This window comes from Dreissena polymorpha, chromosome 11 (assembly GCF_020536995.1).
Source record: "Dreissena polymorpha isolate Duluth1 chromosome 11, UMN_Dpol_1.0, whole genome shotgun sequence".
Classification (NCBI taxonomy): Eukaryota; Metazoa; Mollusca; class Bivalvia; order Myida; family Dreissenidae; genus Dreissena; species Dreissena polymorpha.
Genome location: NC_068365.1, coordinates 6,089,623 through 6,113,533, shown reverse-complemented (window position 1 = coordinate 6,113,533; position 23,911 = coordinate 6,089,623). Strand labels below are relative to the sequence as shown.

Sequence of the window (23,911 nt, the reverse complement as noted above, 5' to 3'; positions counted from 1 at the left end):
TTGTGTTTAAAAGACCAACGAAACTTTTAACCGAAATCAACAAGTCTCAACGTTCTCAACGCTACCAAGTTTTAATCATAAAATAAAGGCATATAGCGTGATGTTGTACATTACCGCATAATTTTCGCGCGCTTTTTGTCGGAACAAAAGAATAACACAAAATATACATGAGGACTGTATATTTAACGCTAGAATTTGTAAACGTCGCGTTAACATAAAAATCGGAAGTGTGTTTCGGATTACAAATAATTATTCGCATTTGGATATTAAACAAAACATTTATATTTGCATTATATGTGTAATGAATTCAATATTAATTTGTTAGCTATAGCGCTTAACGTGTCGAAACATATTTTGATTTAGTATGCATGAAATACATGATTTCCATGAGGATTACACCCGGTTGCTATCATCAGTCCCTTAAGTAACTGGCCACGATTTGTTCGTGGAAGAGTAGACTGTAGGGACCGATTCGTGTGGTAGGTCACGAAGCGTATATTGTCATCTAGAGTCCGTGGTTATTACAGTTAACAGAGATTTTCGCGCTCATTCACCGTTTTTAGTGTTATTACACGGTTATCCATAGTCCATGGCACAGCGTTAATATTGCCCTACAACTGCTTTTAAAATCAAAACTGAAGTGCCATAAAACAATTTCTAAAGGGGGTCCAAATAGCACAAAAATATATTCTAAAGGGGGTTCTTTTTTGTAAAATTAACTTCTAAAGGGGGTTGGTTCATTTTGAAAGTGCCTTCCAGGGGGTGGGACATATGTTTTACTGGAATAGCCCTTACTGCACCCAATTGTATAAACACTGGTTAAATGGTTTAAACAATCTGGTGCTGGAATATATATAATCCTTTAATACAAAGCAGTAATAAACAGTAACTTAAAACAGTACGTAACGTACTGGAGTGTATCTGACGGGAGAGGGGCTTCTGCTACGGGCTATGATAGCCCGGGCCCTGGCTCTCGCCCGTGCCCGCTCCAGGGCGAGCTCAATCTCAAGCCTCTCTGAGGCAGTGAGCCCGGAGAACCGAGTGCTGTAGCTGGGCTTGTAGATGTAGGGGCTCACAGAGCGCGGCCTCGGTGGGGGCAGGTATGAGGTCGGCGACGTGAGGGCTTCAACCTCCGCATCTGTGTGATAGAGAGACCGTAATGGTGTATGGTAAGTTAAAATAAAACTAGATCTGGAAAAACAGGGCCTTATACATGTGCGTAAAAATGACATGGACAAAACATGCCATTAAAGAGGAAAGTGTCGTCCCTGGTTAGCCTATGCCAACTGCACACGCTTATCTGTGACGACATTTAACGCACATAAATATAGCTAAGTTTTCCCAGAATGCAACGGTTATGATATACAAAAAGAGCAAGTACATTGTAGATTTAAAAAGTGGCTGGTCTATGACATGGCCAGTATTGGAATATTGGCATAAAATGAGCCTTTTTCTGTGAAAAGTGGGCTTAAAATGTAGTCCCAGATTAGTTTGAGCAGTTTGGTAATTAGGGACTGCATTTTCCGCTTTTATAGTATTTTTTTATTAAAAGGAGTCCTTTCTGAGCAAAAAATCCGTTTAAGACTGAAAGCATCATTATTGATAAGCCTGTGAAGATTGAACACGCAAACTTTAAGTACAAGCATTAAGCCCCATTTTCCAAGAACGTGGCCCATACTCTTTAGCTATTGAAACCATAAAAATTTGCTTGCATAGGCACTCTCGAGTCAGTTGCCTGGGAACTACTAGTTTTAAGAAAGATCTAAAATTATCCTCCCTGACCTGAAAGGGATTTATCCCTAACACTTTGCGTTAGGACACCATTCAACATTCTTCTTCAATAATGCATGCAGAGAGCTTCTGTGGTCAAAATGGTAATGCAGCTAACTAGAGTACATTATACTTAATGAGTCTGTTCCGGGAAAAACAAGGCTTACTACATGTGCATCAAGTGTAATCCCAGCTTACACTGCCTAATCAGGGACAACATTTTAAGCTTTTATGGCATTTTTCGTTGAAGCCAATTCTTAGTGAAAAACATGTTTAGGGGGAATGTGTCATCCAATATAAGTTTGTGAGGACAACAATTTGAAACCCCGTTTTCCCAGATTGAGGCTAAAATACACAAAATCAGTATACACTTATTTCATGGATGCGCGGTGAACAGTCAAAACTGTTTCCCAAGGTATCAGGGATGACTTTGGTACTATCGGCCTCGGGCAACAGTTCCAAATGTCAGCCCTGATACCGAGGGACAACAGTTTAGATTGTTCACCAAGCATCCATGAAATAAGTGTTTTATTACCTGATCAAATTTCCAACATAGAAATAACAGCAAACTAAATTTTTATTTACACACAACAGTAAAAGATAAAATAAATACTTTTGACTGTTTAACGGTAAAATGACGTCATTTATTTGACGAAATGACGTCATTATTCCAGCGGGCAACAGTTCAAACTGTTGACCGGTCAACAGTTCGATATTCAACGGTAACAGTTTAAAACATTGCAAATTTCTTTTTCGACGAGAAAAAAGAAAAAAATAATTAATTATCATTTATATAAGACTTCAGGTAATAAAACATAATTATATATATATCTTAGTCAGCTGTTTGGACATACCATCATCGTCAGACACATATTTGGTGCTGTAGACAGGCAAGGCATCGTCACCATCTCTGATCACCTGGTCCAAATAATCACTGTCATGAATCTTCTGTTTCACACATAACAACGACAATATTATAGAGCCTTAAATTGCTTTTTAACTAAATTTTACTAGCCTTTATCATTAAGAAATAAGCAATGCTTCAGCCCTCATGTCCCTCAAACAATATACAATGTAATATCCTTTGTAAAGCATGGTATGAACATAGTAAACAACAGTAAGATAAAGTCAGTGATGATATAACACATTACAAATTTAATTACAAACATTTGAGTTAGATAAAAACTGGCGATAGTCAGTGCTCTCGAATATCTTCTGCTTGATAGTATAATGTTTATTTTCAAGCAGTCACATGATATTAAATCACAAAGACATATTTGTAGTGGAATATTTGTGGAAGATTATAACATATGACAAATTAAAGCTGATAATGTATAAATTAAAACAAGAAACATGACCATTCTAGGAAACTTAGTTCAACTCTTTACCAAATAATTTAGTTGAATTATTTTTTTTTTGCACAAGGTCTGCATCTAAGCTGCCTATGAACAAAACCCGAGCACAATATCTCCATCCCAATAAAAGCTGAAACCATTTCTCAATTTTAGTAACAATGAACTTGACCTAACATATTTGTACCAGAATTTCCTTAATACAAAAAGTAAAATAAGGGCCATTATTCTGCTATATTGCATGTCAGAGCTATGAGGCTTGGTCCATGACCTTTCATGATGACCATGATAAACGCTTGTTGCATGAAAACTTTAACCTGAATTTCAACTAGCATGCAAACCTTCACCTGACTTTTTAAGTACAAACGGAAGGCATAATCATACTTATAGTCAAAGTTATAGGTCTTGGTCAGTGAATGTTCATAAAGATCCTGAACAAATATGCAACATTTTGATTCAATATCTGTAGTAAATATAGATCTATGGAGTTATTGCACCCAAACATTAACCAGAATTTTCTTAGTGCAAAGAGAAATTAATTTCGCTCTATTGCAGGTAAGATGTTTCAATTGAATATCTGCAGTAGAAAGAGTGATACTTAGATAATGTATATTCATTGTAAGCAAATTTCTAAGTACAAAACGGGGTTCATTATTTTGCTCAAAATTGGTCAGTGACCTCACACAATGACCCAATACAAATGTCAGAAGTTTCTATTGTAAACCTATCATCGTAGAAACAGTGATATTAAGATGTTGCAAGATTACCTTAAAAATTTATAATTACAAAAAGGGGACATAATTCAACAAATTGCAGTTTATAGTATTGGATCTTGGTCTGTGACGTCAAACAATGACCCAAAACACATGTATACAGTTTCAATGCGAATGCCAACGCCGACATTTGGGTAAGTATTTTACCTTGGACTATTCTGTGAATAGTCCAGCTAAAAACAGAAATTTGACAAATATTAAATGTTGATGTTTTGTCGAATTCCATGTTTTGTCTTTTATTTCGTTTAAATAAAATGCATATGCAACTAACTTAACATTTTTTAATGATGCTTGCTGATATTCTTAGCTTAATGCACCCAGTTTGTAACATTGTATTGACCTAAAAAAGTAATTTTAAAATAAGGACTAGCTAATGGCCATCTACAAATTTTGTTTACTGAGTTTGTTACATTGGAAAGTTTTGTTCTGCTAGTTCTAGTATTTCTAGTACTGTAAAATTCGAGAAGTCATGCGAATGAAGTAAAACATGGCATGTTTACCTCTTTTACATACTGCCTGGGGGTGTAGGATACAGGCTCGTCACTAACTACAAGCAGACAGATTAACAGAAGTGAGTAATAATTTGGCGAAAAGCACTAGATATATACATGGAGAGATAAAAGATTGTAGAAATCTTCTTCTATATGAGCAACCGACTAGGAAAAAGGGGCTTTATGCCTGTGTGTAAAGTGTCATTCCACTGATTAGCCTGTGCAGTCCTCACAGGCTTATCAGGGATGACACTTTCTGGTTTAAAGATATTCTTCTGGTTTTAAGGTATTTTTTGTTTAAACAAAAATCCCTTCTTAGAGAAAATCCAGTAAAGGTTTAAAATGTTGTTCTTGATTAGCAAGTACGGATATTACAAGCTAATCTGTGACGACACTTTTCCCACATGCATTAAGCCCAGTTTCCTCAGAGAACGACTTATATATAAGATAAAGAATAAATATTATAAAGCAGTGGATGCATCAATGCTACTGCATATAAAGTTGCTGTGACTAATTTATGTTGCTGCAACTAATTTTTTATGTTGATACAGAGGAAAGTAAGTAGTCATTAGTGACAATATCCTTTAACAAGAGAGCCGTGATGACCCTGGGGCACTCACCTGAGTTCAAGGTACACTCCCGAGTTCCAGACATGACCTCAAGCAAATCCAATTATTGTTTTATAAATGTGGCTACACAAGTGGAAATATGGGTTTGCCTGGTGACCTATTTCTTTGACAAATATGACCCATATTCAAATGAGGGCCAACTATTGTCAAAATAAACATTCTGACCAACTTTACTCAAGATTGGGTCATAAATGTGAGCTCTAGATTATAAACAAGGTTTTTATAGGAATTTACCAGGTGACCACGTTTTTGGATGCATATGATAAATATTCAAACTTCAAGGTTGACTTAATATCGGCAAGATAAACATTCTGAACAAGTTTCATTAAGTTTGGGTCCTAAATTTGGCCCCTAGTGTGGTTGCCAGTGGTTTCTAAGAGTTGACCTGGTAACCTAGTATTGTAAACAAATGACTCATATGAAAACTCAGCGTAGATGATGTGATCATAAACATGCTGACCAAGATTGAGTCATTAATGTGGTCACTAGTTGTTACACGTTAAAGAAAAGCACAGCATAACTGATGCCAACGCTTGGCTGCGGGTGCAGTTTTGAATGAATGAAAGTTTGTCAGAATTGTTTAGAGGTCACAGTGACCTTGACCTTTGACCTAGTGACCCAAAAATGGGTGTGGTGTGTACAACTCATCAAGGTGCAGCTTCATATGAAGTTTCAATGTTTTAGGTGGAAGCACTTTTATTTAAGAAGCAATGTTCAAAACCTTAACAAAATGTTATGGTTTAAGCGGACGACGGCGGAAATCACGGGCTGGCTATGACAATACCTCGGGTTTTTCTCCGAAAACAGCCGAGCTGAAAATTATGCAGGAAGAACACTGCACAACAAACATACATGTATGCCGGACATAATGTGATCACAGTATATAGCTAACCATGAGCCTTTTGTACACAGGCGAGCTAGAACAAAATCTAATATGCCTGAAGCTATATTCACAATTTCAGGTGAGTATATGGATACATCTATATTGACGAACTCTAGCAACAGACATAGTTGGGTTGATCAAAGTGCATTTACCCCATGGTCGTACGAATCCAGGGAATCTATGTAAACATTATCATATTATTGTACAGCAAATATATATAAGCAAGGCCAAACCAAACCCACGTTGGTTGAACAAACAAACTTATGCTTGGCCTTTTATTGCATTTCGCGACTTGTCTGTAAAACATGTTGAAAATGTTGTAACTTATACAATGTGTGCATAGCTGATAATCAGGCCTGGTAATATTGGCTTGCAAAAACATATCAGCCATGTTCTCGGAAAACCAGGCTTTTTAGAATGGATGTGCATAAAGTGTTGTCCCAGATTAGCTTGTGCAATCCACATAGGCTATTCAGCAAAGCACTTAACGCCTAAACGTAGATTTTGACTGCACAGGCTGATCTATGACAACACTTGAAGTATTAAGCCCAGTCTTCCCATATCACTTGCAGGGCCATTATCAGCAATAAGATCTGCCATATCAATATTCATGATAAGGTCAAATCAGAAAATGATTATTTTGGCAATCTGTCACTTACTGACAGAGAAAAAAACAAAACAACCAATATGCGTTTGTGAAACATTATGACTCCCATATACCTGAACTTTGACCTTTAAAGATGACCTTGACCTTTCACCACTCAAAATGTGCAGCTCCATTAGATACACGTGCATGCCAAATAACAAGTTGCTATCTTCAATATTGAATAAGAATATGCCCAATGTTAAAGTTTGAAACAAACAAACCAACAAACAGACAGGGCAAAACAATATGTCCCCCAGTATAGACTGGGGGGCATAAAAAACTACACTTTAATTTACAGCAAATTGTTTTGCATGATGTTGGTATTTATGATCACTAAAGATAATCTCCCTGTTTTTTGCCGGAATGGGTCTTAAAGAAAAAGCATTTTTAAGACCATGCAGCAGAACACAATAAAGAATATTTAATATACATAACAAACAGTTAATACTGGATGAGAAACTGAAAAACAATACATAGATGTCAATAAAGGCTGTATACTTCAACAGCATTCCTTGATGACACCCTCATAAATCAACCAAGACAAACATTCCAAATATTACCAACACAATCTAAGAAGAAAAAAAACACGTTCAAAGCCATGAATAACACTTTTTGTCCTGAGGATCTTGGTTTTGAATTTGAAAGGACTTGTAGAAAAAAATCATCAGTTACAATTTACAGTTAAAATTATAATCAATACTTATAGCACATTTATTTAATGAAAAATAAAAGCTCTATAAAAATAAAATATTAGTGCATAAAAAAGATGTAATCATTGTTTCAATACATATAAACTTATTTATTGCACATTTTTGATCGCCTACCATATCCGCTGAGGGCACTTGAGGGTCGGGATCGTGACCTAGACCTTGACCTCCCACATGACTTCTTGACCTTCTGACCCTTGGCAGGCGGAGCTCCAGGTGTGCGACCAATTAAGCTCTTGTCCAGCTAAATGTGACAATAACAATGTGAAAAGTGATTTAGTTTGCACATCAATTTCAGCCTCGCTGTGGAAAAACCAGGCTTAATGCATGTGCAAAAAGTGTCGTCCCAGATTAGCCTGTGCAGTCTGCACAAGCTCATAAGGGAAAATATTTTCTGCTTATATCATATTTTTCATTTAAAGGAACTCCCTTTTAAGCAAAAATCAAGTTTAGGGGGATAGTTTTACCTCTGATTAGCCTGTGTAGACAGCAGAGGCTTATCTTGAATAACACTTTGCGTACACACAGTAAACCTGGTTTTCCCTCAGACAGGCTAAATTACGTTTACACATCAATTTATAATGATTTATTAATGTATGTTTGGACATTCATTAATTTAGTACTATTAAACATGATTTAAATGATAATTATTTATGTCAATCATGAAGAGTTTGTACACATAATATATTTTGATTTCTGATAATAATAAACACCAAGAGCTGTTAAGGATTTGAGCCACGTTCTGGGAAAACAGTGCTTAATGCATGTGGGTAGTCTTGTTCTAGATTAGCCTGTGCAGGGACGACACTTTTTGCCTGACTGGATTTTTGTTTAGAATAGACTTTCTAAAAACATCAAGAGATGTGTTTGTCAGAAACACAATGCCCCCTAATGCGCCGCTTTGAATTATTTTTTTGACCTTTGACCTTGAAGGATGACCTTGACCTTTCACCACTCAAAATTTGCAGCTTAATGAGATACACATTCAAGACAAATATCAAGTTGCTATGTTCAATATTGCAAAAGTTATGAAGAAGGTTAAAGTTTTGGTTAAAGTTTTTGAATTTGTTTTTTTTTTCCTTTGACCTTTAAGGATGACCTTGACCTTGACCTTTCACTACTCAAAATGTGCAGCTCCATGAGATACACATGCATGCCAAATATCAAGTTGCTATCTTCAATATTGCAAAAGTTATGACCAAGGTTAAAGTTTTGGTAAAAGTTTTGGGACACACACACACACACACACACACACATACAATGACAGACAGGCCAAACACAATATACCCCCGATCTTTCGATCCGGGGGCATAAAAAAAACAATAAAAGCAGAAAGTATTGTCTCTGATTAGGCTTCACAGACTGTACAGGTTAATATGGGATCATACAGACTGTACAGGTTAATATGGGATCATACTTTACACACATGCATTAAAACCTGTACAGGTTAATATGGGATCATACTTTACACACATGCATTAAAACCTGTACAGGTTAATATGGGATCATACTTTACACACATGCCACATGCATTAAAACCTGCACAGGTTAATATGAGATCATACTTTACACACATGCATTAAAACCTGTACAGGTTAATATGGGATCATACTTTACACACTTGCATTAAAACCTGTACAGGTTATTATGGGATCATTCTTTACACACATGCATTAAAACCTGTACAGGTTATTATAGGATCATACTTTACAAACATGCATTAAAACCTGTACAGGTTATTATGGGATCATACTTTACACACATGCATTAAAACCTGTACAGGTTATTATGGGATCATACTTTACACACATGCATTAAAACCTGTACAGGTTATTATGGGATCATACTTTACACACATGTATTAAAACCTGTACAGGTCATTATGGGATCATACTTTACACACATGCATTAAAACCTGTACAGGTTATTATGGGATAATACTTTACACACATGCATTAATACCTGTACAGGTTAATATGGGATCATACTTTACACATATGCATTAAAACCTGTACAGGTTATTATGGGATAATACTTTACACACATACATTAAAACCTGTACAGGTTATTATGGGATCATACTTTACACGCATGCATTAAAACCTGTACAGGTTAATATGGGATCATTCTTTACACACATACATTAAAACCTGTACAGGTTATTATGGGATCATACTTTACACACATACATTAAAACCTGTACAGGTTAATATGGGATCATACTTTACACACATACATTAAAACCTGTACAGGTTAATATGGGATCATACTTTACACACATACATTAAAACCTGTACAGGTTAATATGGGATCATACTTTACACATATGCATTAAAACCTGTGCAGGTTAATATGGGATCATACTTTACACACATACATTAAAACCTGTACAGGTTGATATGGGATCATACTTTACACATATGCATTAAAACCTGTACAGGTTAATATGGGATCATACTTTACACACATACATTAAAACCTGTACAGGTTAATATGGGATCATACTTTACACATATGCATTAAAACCTGTACAGGTTAATATGGGATCATATTTTACAAATGTGCATTAAAACCTGTACAGGTTAATATGGGATCATACTTTACACACATACATTAAAACCTGTACAGGTTATTATGGGATCATACTTTACACACATACATTTAAACCTGTACAGGTTAATATGGGATCATACTTTACACACATGCATTAAAACCTGTACAGGTTAATATGGGATCATACTTTACACACATGCATTAAAACCTGTACAGGTTAATATGGGATCATACTTAACACACATACATTAAAACCTGTACAGGTTAATATGGGATCATACTTTACACAAATGCATTAAAACCTGTACAGGTTAATATGGGATCATACTTTACACACATACATTAAAACCTGTACAGGTTATTATGGGATCATACTTTACACACATACATAAAAACCTGTACAGGTTAAAATAGGATCATACTTTACACAAATGCATTAAAACCTGTACAGGTTAATATGGGATCATACTTTACACAAATGTGTTAAAACCTGTACGGGTTAATATGGGATCATACTTTACACACATGCATTAAAACCTGTACAGGTTAATATGGGATCATACTTTACACACATGCCACATGCATTAAAACCTGTACAGGTTAATATGGGATCATACTTTACACACATACATTAAAACCTGTACAGGTTAATATGGGATCATACTTTACACACATGCATTAAAACCTGTACAGGTTAATATGGGATCATACTTTACACACATGCATTAAAACCTGTACAGGTTAATATGGGATCATACTTTACACACATACATTAAAACCTGTAGAGGTTAATATGGGATCATACTTTACACACATGCATTAAAACCTGTACAGGTTAATATGGGATCATACTTTACACACATACATTAAAACCTGTACAGGTTAATATGGGATCATACTTTACACACATACATTAAAACCTGTACAGGTTAATATGGGATCATACTTTACACACATGCATTTAAACCTGTACAGGTTAATATGGGATCATACTTTACACACATGCATTAAAACCTGTACAGGTTAATATGGGATCATACTTTACACACATACATTAAAACCTGTAGAGGTTAATATGGGATCATACTTTACACACATACATTAAAACCTGTACAGGTTGATATGGGATCATACTTTACACAAATGCATTAAAACCTGTACAGGTTAATATGAGATCATACTTTACACACGTACATTAAAACCTGTACACGTTTATATGAGATCATACTTTACACACATGCATTAAAACCTGTACAGGTTAATATGAGATCATACTTTACACAAATGCATTAAAACCTGTACAGGTTAATATGGGATCATACTTTACACATATGCATTAAAACCTGTACAGGTTAATATGAGATCATACTTTACACACATGCATTAAAACCTGTACAGGTTAATATGGGATCATACTTTACACACATGCATTAAAACCTGTACAGGTTAATATGAGATCATACTTTACACACATGCATTAAAGCCTGTTTTCCCGAAATGAGTGAGGCTCATTTAATGTTACCCATTTTTATGACATTATTACAGCTGTAGAAAAATGTCATACATTTTTATTGTCATAGACCTAGATGTTGAAGATTTTGCGAGAATAAAACCCGCACAAAAATAATGTGTCACTTAATCTTAAAGTAACAATCACGCTCAAAAATATTGAATACTTCGTTAAATAAAGCTTACCAATAAAAAAATCAATGTTCCTTTCAGCAAAATGCAAAATTTCAACGTTAGATGTTGTCTGGTGGAATTGATTTAACGAGATACAAAATGCTTGTTTTAATTTTTTTGTGGCCACAAATAATTCCATTTATATCTCCCATGAAATATCCAAACATTTACGGGCGAACACGAGATTTAATACGGTAAGCGTCGGAAGCATGACGTAGCTCTCATGAATAATCATTCTGTGAAATCAAAATGAATTCTGGGTAACTGGAACTTAGCGAATGAGAAAATGGCTTGTATAAATTATGCAAATGAACGCAACCCGAATGAATCCGATCCTGAATCCGATCCTGACTCGAAAGCGAAAGTAGATTACATCGTGGAACGATATTTTGATATTTAGATGCTTCAAACTTGCCGAATGCTTGTAATATATCGTTTTTACATCAATGTTGCTTGTTTTTAGGGTCTTCCTATTGTAATTAACCATCGTATGGTACTACTTGTTGTCGAATGTTTTTATATAGCATAATACAGTAGCCGTATGTATTGGTGAGCGTGATAGTGACTTTAAGGTGATATTATGGACATCATAACAGTTTATAGATGTCTATCGCAACCGTTGTTTATTTTTGGTGTTTTTACTTCATATACACTTATATTTCTTAATGCAGCATTAACATACAAAAACAATATCCTGGAAAGAGAAAAATAATGCATTTGAATATAAACCGTACTTTCGTGTTGACAACTGACGACAGAAATGATTCGATGTACGATGTGAATCTAAATTTAGTTTTAGTGCATATTTGTTCATACAACACAAATACACTATTTTGTTTTAAGGATCATTTCGGGTTAGAGGACTGGGTGAGTCATGTAAAATATCGAAAATAATATATTTTTTTTCTCAACAGCTGGTAGCAAGATGAGTTGCAGATACTTGGTAAGTTACCATATTTGAACTAACACTTTGGCCCTGTTAATTCTTTTTAGGTCAATTTAACAGTGAAAAATGCCCATGATATCACTTAAACAATCTTCAATCATCCCAGATAAGCCTGTGCAGTCCGTCTAAGCTTATTTGAGACAACAATTTGCCTAGAGATTTTGTTTTGGAAGCAACTTCCTTTAAAACAAAAAAATCCATAAAAATGGAAAGTGTTGTTTCTTATTAGCCCGTGCAGACTGCACAGCATAATGTGAGCCAATACTTAAAGCACATGCAATAATCCCCATTTACCCAAAGCATGGTCATATACATGTTACATCAAATCTTACAGAAGTTTATATTCAGGATAGGCAGCAGATTTATCGCAGGAATGTTTGCTCTAAAGCCTAATCTTTACACCTTTCATTCTTTACAAGTAATTTACAGCCTCATTAAATCGGACTGTTCAATAAATGCAATAGGCGTATAACTATAGAGTTCTTTTTATGATAACATTTCAATAGTATTGGCAAAGGCTATTGAACTTATCACTCGATATTTAATATCCTGAGTATGCAAACAACATTGAGGCTCTATTGGTAGGTACTTATATGGTTAATAGATGGAAATTGGATATCACAGGAATAGAAAAATACATGATAAAAATCTAATGAAAAGAGGTGACTTTTAACTAAATAAAATCTGAATATTGGCCTCTAAATAAATCTAATATAAAATCAAATCCTTCACCAAAGAATTTGCTATCAATAAAGCAGGTTTGGAAAATATATCTAAAATTTCTAATGTATATGATTCTGTTGAAATAATTATTTTATAATAATATAAAATACTATAATAAAAATTAAATATTAATTCACATATTTTTATTAAATTTCTTGGTCACATGTCAAAGGTCATTTTTATGTTGTAAATATAACAAGAATTTACACTGTTTCCAAACCTGCAAATATAACTCTGATTGGACATATATGAAAGCACAGCACCAAATTAACCCTTTTTATACATGTATAAGTACTGTTCAATAAGTTACAAATTGATATTGATCTTTAAATAATTAAGTTTAGCAAATAATAATAAACATTAATCAAATAATTAATCAACATTTTAGTAACAAATTTGAGAAAAAAAGATTCTGAAGGGTTAATAATGTTATGTAGGAAATCTAAAATATAAGCCTTGCTCTAGGAAAACAGGGCTTAATGCATATGCATGAAGTGTCATCCCAGATTAACCTGTGCAGTCAGCTCAGGCTAATCAGGGACAATACATTGTGCCTTAACTGGATTTTTTCTATAAAGATACTTCCTTACATCCTTACATGAACCAATAAAAGATGAAAGTGTTGTTCCTGATTAGCCTGTGTAAAATGCACAGGCTAATCTAGGAGGACACTTTACGCACATGGATTAAACCCCATTTTCTGAAAGCAAGGCTAATATCTAAAAAAAAACAACAAATAATGGGAAAGTTTTCAAGTTTAAACCTACATGTCGGACAACAAATGGTGCTTTGCCAGTCTCGTCGGACAAATTTTCATCATCGTAAGAATTACGTACCCCAGATTTTGACCTGGAACGAAAAATAGAAGAGATGGTAGGGCGCATGTAAGATGGGTCAGAGTCGTAACCCTCGCTGTCCTCGGAGTCCGAAGAATACGCCCTGTCAGAGAGAGAACCTGCGTTACTATGGAAACACAGAACTAAAGAGGCACAAGGGCTTGTTAAGGTACTGACGTACCAAGAAATGTAGACAATCAATGCTTTAACCTGGCTGTTAAAAATCATTACCAATTACAATTTAGATATTTTGTCAAAACCTTCATTTAATGGCTGTTTTTGTATATTTCATTAGGAACAATATTGTTCTATATACTCAATATAGCCTGTGAGCCACAATCTGGGAAAAGGGGGCTTAATGCATGTGTATAAATGGTAACATCAGATGAGCCTGTGCAGTGCACACAGGCTAAGCAGGGACAATATTTCTGTCTAGATTGGATTTCTGTTTTGAAAATACTCAAACAAAAAATTCAATTTAAGCTTAAAGTGTTATCCAAAATTAGCCTGTGCAGACTTCGCAGGCTAATCGGGACAACACTCTAGGGGCATGCATTAAGCCCTGCATGGTTTCCCAGAGAACTGCCGATATTCAATTAAGCTCCCTGTCATTAACATTTTACCTCTGATTTCTTAATATCATAAATAATTTCCTTGAATTCTGTCCTGTATTCAGACTTGTTCTTTATGTGTTTTGTCGATTAGTGCAAAATTCTGGTATCTTTTAACTTGATAAAGCAAAAAACATAATTATTTTTCATAAAAAAGCTTTAAGATCTTTAAGATTGAAGTTCAGTGTCTAGTTAATGTTGGTGTGCTATACTGAGGACAAAATAAAGCATTATCAAATTCAACTGAAAATGTAAATGGAAACAGATTTTATATCTAGGGAAATCACCAAATAACAAATATAGCATTTATAGTGGAAAGGAGCAAAACAGACTTAAAAGTATCTCAACTAGATGTGACACTTATGGCCATGTGAGACTACAAGTGTTGTACTGCAACTAGATGTGACAAGAATGCCAACATGAGACATGTTTTGTACTACAACTAGATGTGACTTTTATGCCCTCATGAGAAATGTTTTGTCAACAACTAGATGTGACACTTATGCCTACATGAGACATGTTTGGTACTACAACTAGGTGACACGTATGCCTACATTAGACATGTTTTGTACTACAACTAGATGTGACACATATGCCTACATAAGACATGTTTTGTACTACAACTAGATGTGACACGTATGCCTACATTAGACATGTTTTGTACTACAACTAGATGTGACACATATGCCTACATTAGACATGTTTTGTACTACAACTAGATGTGACACGTATGCCTACATTAGACATGTTTTGTACTACAACTAGATGTGATGTATGCCCTCAGAAGAGATGTGTTCACACAGACCAATCCACTAGCAGAGGACATGTTTCCGCCAAAAAATCATGAAAATAAAATAATACTTAAAAAAGAAAACAAAAAGGGCCACAATTCTTCCAGAATTGGTTGATGCCCAAGTTTCTTTACCTCTTCATGAAAGTATTAAATTAGAATTGATGCCCAGCGGTTAAAGAGAAATTAACACATACAAAATATAGAACTATATATTCTAAAGTGGAAAAAAATTACCATCACTCTGCACAAATGGATTGTTTTATCTAAATCTTCACATTAAGGTTGTTTAGCAGTAAATCTCTAAGTGATACCCATCCACTAGTTCAAGCCTTTCCCACTCAGAGGCAAAGTGAAAATGGCTCTGTGCAAACAGCATAAAACCAGAACAGCCAGTTTGCCAGTTAAACTTGCAGTCTATTCAGGTTTTATGCTGTTTGCTGCTCATCATTGTCTAAGAGTTGGAAGTGAAGCTTTTAAAACATGAATTTAGTAAGAATGGTATTTAATTAAATGTAACTTTCGAAGGGACTACAAATTCATCAAATACGTATCTATGTGGTAAGGGGTTTAGAGGAGTTTTGGGATTATATACTCAATAGTGGAAAAAATTACAAACAGCGATATTTCTGCCACTAAACAGGTCACAGTCCATATTCATTCCTTCACTATGATCTAAACATTAAGTTCATACAGATGTGAAAGGTAAAATCCACCAAGCAGTTCAAGAGTTGAAAACACAATTCTACAGATGTACATACAAAATTACTTGAAAACACAAGCTAGAGGACAACAATACTGACAAATGAACATAAGAACAAACAAGTGCAATGCTTCATATGATAGATGCCTTTCCTCTCTCTTTGTGGTGTTAGTACAAAATTCACATTCAAACAGTTGAAATGCAATATTATGAAATGTGCATATCTTGTTAAATGCTAACTAAGAATATTATACAATTTGCATATCTTGTTTAATGCTTACTACCATGCTAACTAAATACAAATATCTAAAACAGAGCCCTGCAAAATCCTGAAAAGCATCTAGGTTCAAGGTAAACACGGGTATCTATGTAATTTAGGATTCTATATCATCATATAACATGTTAGTACATGGCTAAAGGCAGTGATAGTAAATCATACAACATAATAAGTCAATATTTGAACAATTCAACCAAGAATGAAACATAACAGCAACATGCAAACCAACAACCAGCATTCTGTAACAAACTGTGGTAAAGACTTCCATAAAATCTTTAGGAATCATAATACAGTATATGTTGTTGAGGAAATTTTGTTATAGATCCCATTATTAGGTTAATACACATGCAATAGAAAAACCAATTTGCAACAGACTTTTGACTTCAACAAAAATGATCTTACATGCCTTAACTCTTTCAGTGCGGGAATCGAATTTTGATAGCCTTTGCAAACAGTTTGGATCCAGATGAGACGCCACAGAACGTGGCGTCTCATCTGGATCCAAACTGTTTGCTATTCTGATACTATTCTTTGAAAAAAAATCAAAGAAAATGCTAATTTTAGAAATTCAGCAGACGACATTTTAGCAGACGACAAGTTTCCCAGCATGCGAAGGGTTAGAGGAGGTCTCTCCTAAACAAAAATCCAGCCTAGATGGACATTTTGGTCCTTTATTAACCTGCATAATATGCATTAAGTCCACTTTTTCCAGAATGGGGCTAAATTGACATGCAATCTTAAAGTAATAACAATAAACCAAATAACATAAACATGAACCACAGAAAATAAACCTCTAAGAAGGCATCAATTTAATTTTATAGCTAAACAAAACTGTATCTGATAATTTAACAATTTGGGAATAACACTGAACTTACATAAGCTGTTAACAGTTTGCATTTTTTAGACTGAACCATAATAAAACTATTGAAGCGGTAATAAACATTCCTCTAAATAATGTCTGAGCGAAGCTGAAATGGATGAAAATGCTAGTGCATAAATAAGGGGTGGATAGTTAATGGCCCTAAAAAAAGAAGCTAAAGTTTCACCTACCCTGATGTAATTGTGATATGCAAGCCTTCCGGGCTAATAATGAAACAGAAATGAGGAAAAAGTCACATGCAGTTTACAGTCATATCAAACAATATTAACTGAGGCACATGCAGCTTTACAAATTCATCTTTAATCCAGAATAACAAGGATTAACGCATGTGCTTAAGTGTTGTCCCAGATTAGCATGTGCAGTTTGCACAGGCTAATCATGAACATAAGTTTCCGCTTTCATGTTGTAGTTTTTTTAAAGAGTCTCTTCTTAACTTAACTCAAATTAAGGTTGAAAGTGTCAACCCTGATAAGCCTTTGTGGGCTACACAGGCTAATCTGAGACGACACTTCACCCACATGCATTAAGCCCCCTTTTCCTAGAGTGAGGCTCGATTTAACAATTTTATACACAAATAATAAGCCAAAGGTAATGATGTATGTCAGTGTTGAAATTGATTTTGAATTAAGGTATTGGCTTATTAAATGGTTGATTTATGCACTTTAATGTATGTGTTATTTAATATATAAACATTATTATCTAAACTTCAAATACACTTCAGGTTTCATTTTGATACATTAGAAATACGTTTTTGTTTACAAATTTTGATTTTATTGTATTTGTCCAATAGACATATTTAGACCTTAAGCCATACAAACTTCTGGAAACTGAAAAGCTGCAATGAAGTCAGTGACCAAGGAATATTGAGGAAAATTTGGAAAACTGGGCTAAATGCAAGTACATAAAGAACCATCCGAAATTAGCCTTAGGCTTATCAAGTACGACACTCTGCTTTTATGGTATTGTTTTGTTTCATGAACTTCTCTAGTAAGCAAAATTCCAGTGTATTGCTAATTACAGTAAGAGGGGACAGAATTAGTTTTCATAAAGTCAAGTTTTAAAGATACAAACAAATGAATGAATAACTACTAATTTTTAGCCTCTTTGGGGGAAAACTGGGTAAAATGTATGTGCATAAAGTGTTGTCCCAGATGAGCTTGTCCAGTACCTTATCAGGGACACAACTTTTCTGCATAAACTGGATTTTGTTTAGAATAGACTTTTTTAACGAACAAGTCCATAATAGCTGGAATTGTTGTTGCTGATAAGCCTGTACCAGCTAATCTGGGCAACACTTTACACACATGCATTTAGCCCAGTTTTCCCATAACAGCCTCTTTTGGTAAATGAGTGACATGCATTGATAATAAATTAACATTAATCTTCAACAGCATAATTATCTGAGCCCAAGTTCTCCAACCATTCTCAGCCTTCCATTCAACAACACAAAGCTACAGTGTTTTCAATTTGTATGTAGAGTACAAAAAGGATGCTATTAATAAGGTAGTCTAAATAAGAAATATTCAAATGAAAATCATTTTCAAACATTAACGCTTCTGAATGTTCTTTCTTGTATCTTAAATCTCAAATCTACAAATGGGTTGGCAAATACAGGTCCAATAGGTCGAAACACAAAGTGCTTACAATTATATAAAGAACACAGTGTAGATATCACCAACAAAAAAGTCATAGTCAAGCCATCATGGGCATATATATGGGCCAGGTTCCACGCAAACTGACGGAGCCCTCTCTTTATAGATCTACTAACCTGTATGTTCTTGTCCTTGACAGTGACCTTGACCTTGTAACAGAACGACCTCTTGACCTTGAGCGAGATCGAGCCTTTCTTGCAATCTGAAAAACAACATAATCAATTAATTAAATCAAAATTAATGCTTAAAAAATCATAATTTATGAGTCTAACTTGTTACATAAAAATAGATATCTATATGGTGCTGTGGACCATACAAGACGTTGTATAAAATGGATTTAAGTGTGAGTGTGTGTGAGTTGTTTTTTATTTTTATGGAAATAAGTTATTTTTTTTACATACATAACACTTTATTGACATTTAGTTTCTCGCCTAATTTCTTATGAAAGACAACTCTTGGAAGTTGCTTATTAAAAACAACTCTTGTGTGTTACTCATGAAAAACAACTCTGGTGTGTAAATCATGAAAGACAACTCTGGTGTGTAACTCATGAAAGAAACTCTTGTGTGTTGCTCAAAGACAACTCGTGTGTGTGAAACTAATGAAAGACAACTCTTGTGTGTTGCTAGTGAAAGACAACTCGTGTGTGTTGTTCATGAAAGACAACTCTTGTTTGTTAGTCATGAAAAAAACCTTTGTGTTGCTCATGAAAGACAACTCTTGTGTATTGCTCATGAAAGACAACTCTTGTGTGTTGCTTATGAAAGAAAAGTCTCGTGTATAGCTCATGAAATCCAACTATTGTGTGTTTCTCATGAAAGTCAACTTTTATGTGTTATTTATGAAAGAGAACTCGTGAGTGTTACTCATATCATACAACTGCTGTGTGTAAATCATGAAAGAAAATTTGTGTATTATTTATGAAAGACAACTCTTGATTCGTACTCATCATAGAAAACTCTTGTGTGTTGCTCATGAAAGACAACTCTTGTGTGTAAATCATGAAAGATAACTCTTGTGTGTTACTCATGAAATTCAACTCTTGTGTTGTACTCATGAAATACAACTCTTGTGTAAAAATCATGAAAGACAACTCTTGTGTGTTGCTCATGAAATACAACTTGTGTGTAAATCATGGAAGATAACCCTTGTGTGTTACTCTTAAAAGACAACTCTTGTGTGCAACTCTTGTGCGTAAATCATGAAAGATAACTCTTGTGTGTAAATCATATGAAGACAACTCTTGTGTGGTACTCGAGATGACTATTGTGCGTTGCGTATGAAAAAAACCTCTTGTATTATGGTCAAGACGAAAATCTCTTGTGTGTTGCTCCTGAAGAAAACTGGTGTGTATTGCTCATAAAATAAAACTTTTTGGGGTCACTTTTGAAAGACAGCTCTTGTGTATCGCTCATGAAAGACAACACGTGTGTGTTTCTCCTATAAGACAAGTCTTGTGTGCTGCGCATGAAATACAACTATTGTGTTTTGCTCATGAAAAAAACTGTTTCCTGCAGCTTATGTAAGACAAATTTTGTGTGTTGCTTATGTAAAACAAACTACATGTATTGTGTATTTCTTTTTACAAAAAACTCTTGTCTGTGGCGCTTTACAATTTTTCGAGTCAATTATTTTGCTCATGAAAGACAGCTCTTGTCTGTTTCTCAAGACAGACAACTCTTGTGTATTGCTCATGGAAGTCAACACTTAACTGTTGCTAATGAAGACAATTTGTGTGGGTTCGCATGAAAGACAACTCTTGTGTGTAACTCATGAAAGACAACTCTGGTGTGTTACTCATGAAGGACAACTCATGTGTGTTACTGATGAAAGATAACTCTTGTGTGTTTCTCATGAAAAACAACTCTTGTGTGTAGCTTATGAAAGACAACTCGTATGTGTTGCTAATGAAAGACAACTCTTGTGTTGCTTATCTCATAAAAGACAAACCTTGCCAGTTTCTCACCTTTTCCTCCTCCAAAGCATCTTCAAGAGCGTCAAGCTCTGGAGAACGAGATTCCTTGATCACAGTCCCAGTGGTGAACTCCAACTTTGGAGAAATACCCTGAAAAACAGTACAAGATTCTTTCATCACAGCTGTTTTGGTGAACCCAAGCTTCATGGAAATACACTTCAAAATATAAGAAGAAATTGCAAAGAAAGATAAAAACAACTGCAAGTATTTTCTATGAACAAGAGTATCGGAAATAAACTAGATAATACATGATAAATAAATGTCTTGTGTATCTTGTGTGTTTATAAGGTTTAAGTGTGATTTCAAGATTTTGCATATAAGATAGATTTCATAACCACTGCATTTAGACATAGATTTAAATATCCTCTTTGATGCTCTCTTACATTAAAACAAACAATAAGGTAAGATATACAAGTTTTTACCACCACTATGGAGTATAAATGGTCATGCCACTTACTGGGAATGCGATGGTGCGTGACAGGAGGACCTCGCGACATGAGGATGTATAGGAGGGGCAGAGAGAGGGGTAGGGGAACAGGAACTCCCTGGCACTGGTTGAGAATGAGGCCAAACGGACAGCACCATCTGAGTAGTCTGAGTACTGAAGTAACTCAATGATAACCAGCTCATCTGAAATACAAATTAGCCATGCTATTTAACCCTTTGCATGCTGGGAAATTTGTCATCTGCTAAAATTTTGTCTGCTGAATTTCTAAAATTAGCATTTTCTTCGATTTTTTTCAAAGAATACTATCAGAATAGCAAACAGTTTGGATCCTGATGAGACGCCACGTTTTGTGGTGTCTCATCTGGATCCAAACTGTTTGCAAAGGCCTTCAAAATTCGGTTCCAGCACTGAGAGAGCTGACACCATGTGGGTAAAGTTCTTCCATATCAACCTGTACAGTTACTAGCCCACTGAAATGTGTAAACCAGGTTGTGTCATTTTTTTCCATTAAAAGTTAATGTAAGTTTTTGATACTATTTATAGTAAGGTATGTAGTAAAATGTTGTAATATGCTGAACATTCAAAATTGTTCACAATAAACATACCTTCAAGAAATTCGGCGACATCTTGTGGGTCTAAAGCTGTGTAGTAAGTCTGAAATGTAAATAACAAAAGTTGCTGTTCTTGCTTTTATCAAATTCTTCTACAGACTTTACAGCCTTAAGGAGCTCCAATCTGGGCAAACTGGGCTTAATAACAATGTGAATAAATTTTAGGCTGAAAGTGTTGTCCCTAATAAGGTGTGGAGTGCACAGGCTAATCTGGGATGATACTTGACACATATGCATTAAGCCCAGTTTTCCCAGAACAGAACTCAGACAGTATAGCTACAAAAAAACTACTATAATTATATCAAAAACAGCTTATATTTCAAAAGATCACAATATTTAAGAGTCTCAAATGTAAAAAATCCCCAACAAATTAATAAGAATTATGAAATGTTTTCAATAACTTGATTTATAATTTAATTTAAAATTTTAGGGCATTTTTTAAGGGACCGTCAACCGCTATTTAAGAAAAAAGAAAAATTCTAAATACCATATTTTTTTACAATTATTAGCCGGGTTTTACATCCATGTCAAATTTTAGGGGTCCCTAGGACTCTAGTTAATAATTTTCATGGGTCCTGTCAATAAAAATGGGGGTCCTAATATAACTTAGTTTAAAAAAATGCTTGTAGGTTACCTTGCTTTGACATTTTTGCAGACAAAAAAGGGAATATTTAAATGCATGCCATTTGAGTTACAAGCAGCGAATGTATGCTAAATATGCTGGCTGTGTCAAAGTCAATTACTTATAAGTGTAGTAATCGATTATTTACTTAAACAATAGCCGAGATTTAACACACACCTACAAAATTAAAGATTGTATTTATTTTTATAGTTTAATCTTCCTTGCCAGATAATAAGCTATCGAAACCTCAGTAAGCTTTTCTTTCATAGCGACATAAAAAGCTCACATTTACGCTATGTAATCTCAATTCGGGACTTTGCACCTAGCAACAGGAGATAACATGATTGGTCGATAAATCAACAAGCGAGACATCTTGTACATCCGTCTAGAAAATTACGTACTGCAGTTATCTTTCAGAGTTTGTTGTTGATATTACGAGAACCAATATGTCAAAATGATTGTGCGTCCCATGGGACGCAAATTAACAAATATGACGGGTCCTGACTGGCATTTTATGCGTATTTGACGCAGAATATCGCGTCCCGTAAAAACCTGTATTACCGTAGTTTATATTGATTAAAATATCACGACTGGTATATTACATTATTTGAAGTTTTCATATTTCCAGTATATTTGGTAATAAATTTTACTAGGTACAGGTACCAGGTTACTACCAGTTAACTATAAATAACGCAAGTAGATTGATCATCATGGTCACATGGTAAACCCAGGAATGCAAATTGTGCATGCATTGTGAATTATATATATATATATTATATATAAAATGATCAATATACTTGTGTTATTTATAGTGTACACACCTATCGCTGTCACCTATTTTTGCGATGTACTTTCCATTTCAAAGCGTGAAAATTTTATTACCAAATATACTGAAAATATGAACTTTTTTCAAGTAATGTAATATAACAGTCGTGGTCCCTCATTGCATATAATATTGCACAATACATACACACACCTTTTCGAATCTAAATGGCTCATAGAAGATGAAAGGAAACACGGACGTGACATTTCTTGTATTCCTGTACTGGCCAAACACACTGATACTTAGATAACAGTCCTCCTTGCTTGGCAGCCAGACACCTGGGGCGGAAACCTGCAACAGAGCAAGAGTTATTGGTGAACAGTTGACATATAGTATAAATATAAAAAGCACAATAATATAAAGACATGTGTTATCCTCAAGAAAACAATAACAGTTTTCTTGATGGAAATATATTTTATCTGGTTGTAAATTATTGACTTTCTTATCAATGGAAATAATTTATTATGATATTCTAATAATGTCTGAAGAAACATATTATTAGTATACGCTAGTTTTCATATACAAAG

At 34.7% G+C, this 23,911-nt stretch overlaps 1 protein-coding gene across 8 annotated transcripts in view; it reads right to left on the bottom strand.

The window, feature by feature from the left end:
- The window catches only part of LOC127851015 (spermatogenesis-associated protein 6-like), a 31,052-nt gene that overhangs the window by 5,468 nt on the left and 1,673 nt on the right, over nucleotides 1-23,911 (bottom strand). For 2 of the 8 annotated variants that reach the window (XM_052384441.1, XM_052384434.1), the window contains exons 2-12: nucleotides 23,538-23,675; nucleotides 21,934-21,982; nucleotides 21,338-21,510; nucleotides 20,872-20,970; nucleotides 19,022-19,107; nucleotides 17,424-17,456; nucleotides 13,924-14,095; nucleotides 7,369-7,495; nucleotides 4,396-4,442; nucleotides 2,625-2,688; nucleotides 912-1,138 (exon numbers count right to left, since the gene is read on the bottom strand). In XM_052384441.1, the coding sequence (XP_052240401.1) occupies nucleotides 912-1,138; nucleotides 2,625-2,688; nucleotides 4,396-4,442; nucleotides 7,369-7,495; nucleotides 13,924-14,095; nucleotides 17,424-17,456; nucleotides 19,022-19,107; nucleotides 20,872-20,970; nucleotides 21,338-21,510; nucleotides 21,934-21,982; nucleotides 23,538-23,675 (1,215 nt within the window). Of the gene's footprint in view, nucleotides 1-911; nucleotides 1,139-2,624; nucleotides 2,689-4,395; nucleotides 4,443-6,050; nucleotides 6,077-7,368; nucleotides 7,496-13,923; nucleotides 14,096-17,423; nucleotides 17,457-19,021; nucleotides 19,108-20,871; nucleotides 20,971-21,337; nucleotides 21,511-21,933; nucleotides 21,983-23,537; nucleotides 23,676-23,911 lie in introns of all 8 variants that reach the window. The other 6 variants (XM_052384435.1, XM_052384439.1, XM_052384437.1 and 3 more) reach the window with 6 other exon arrangements.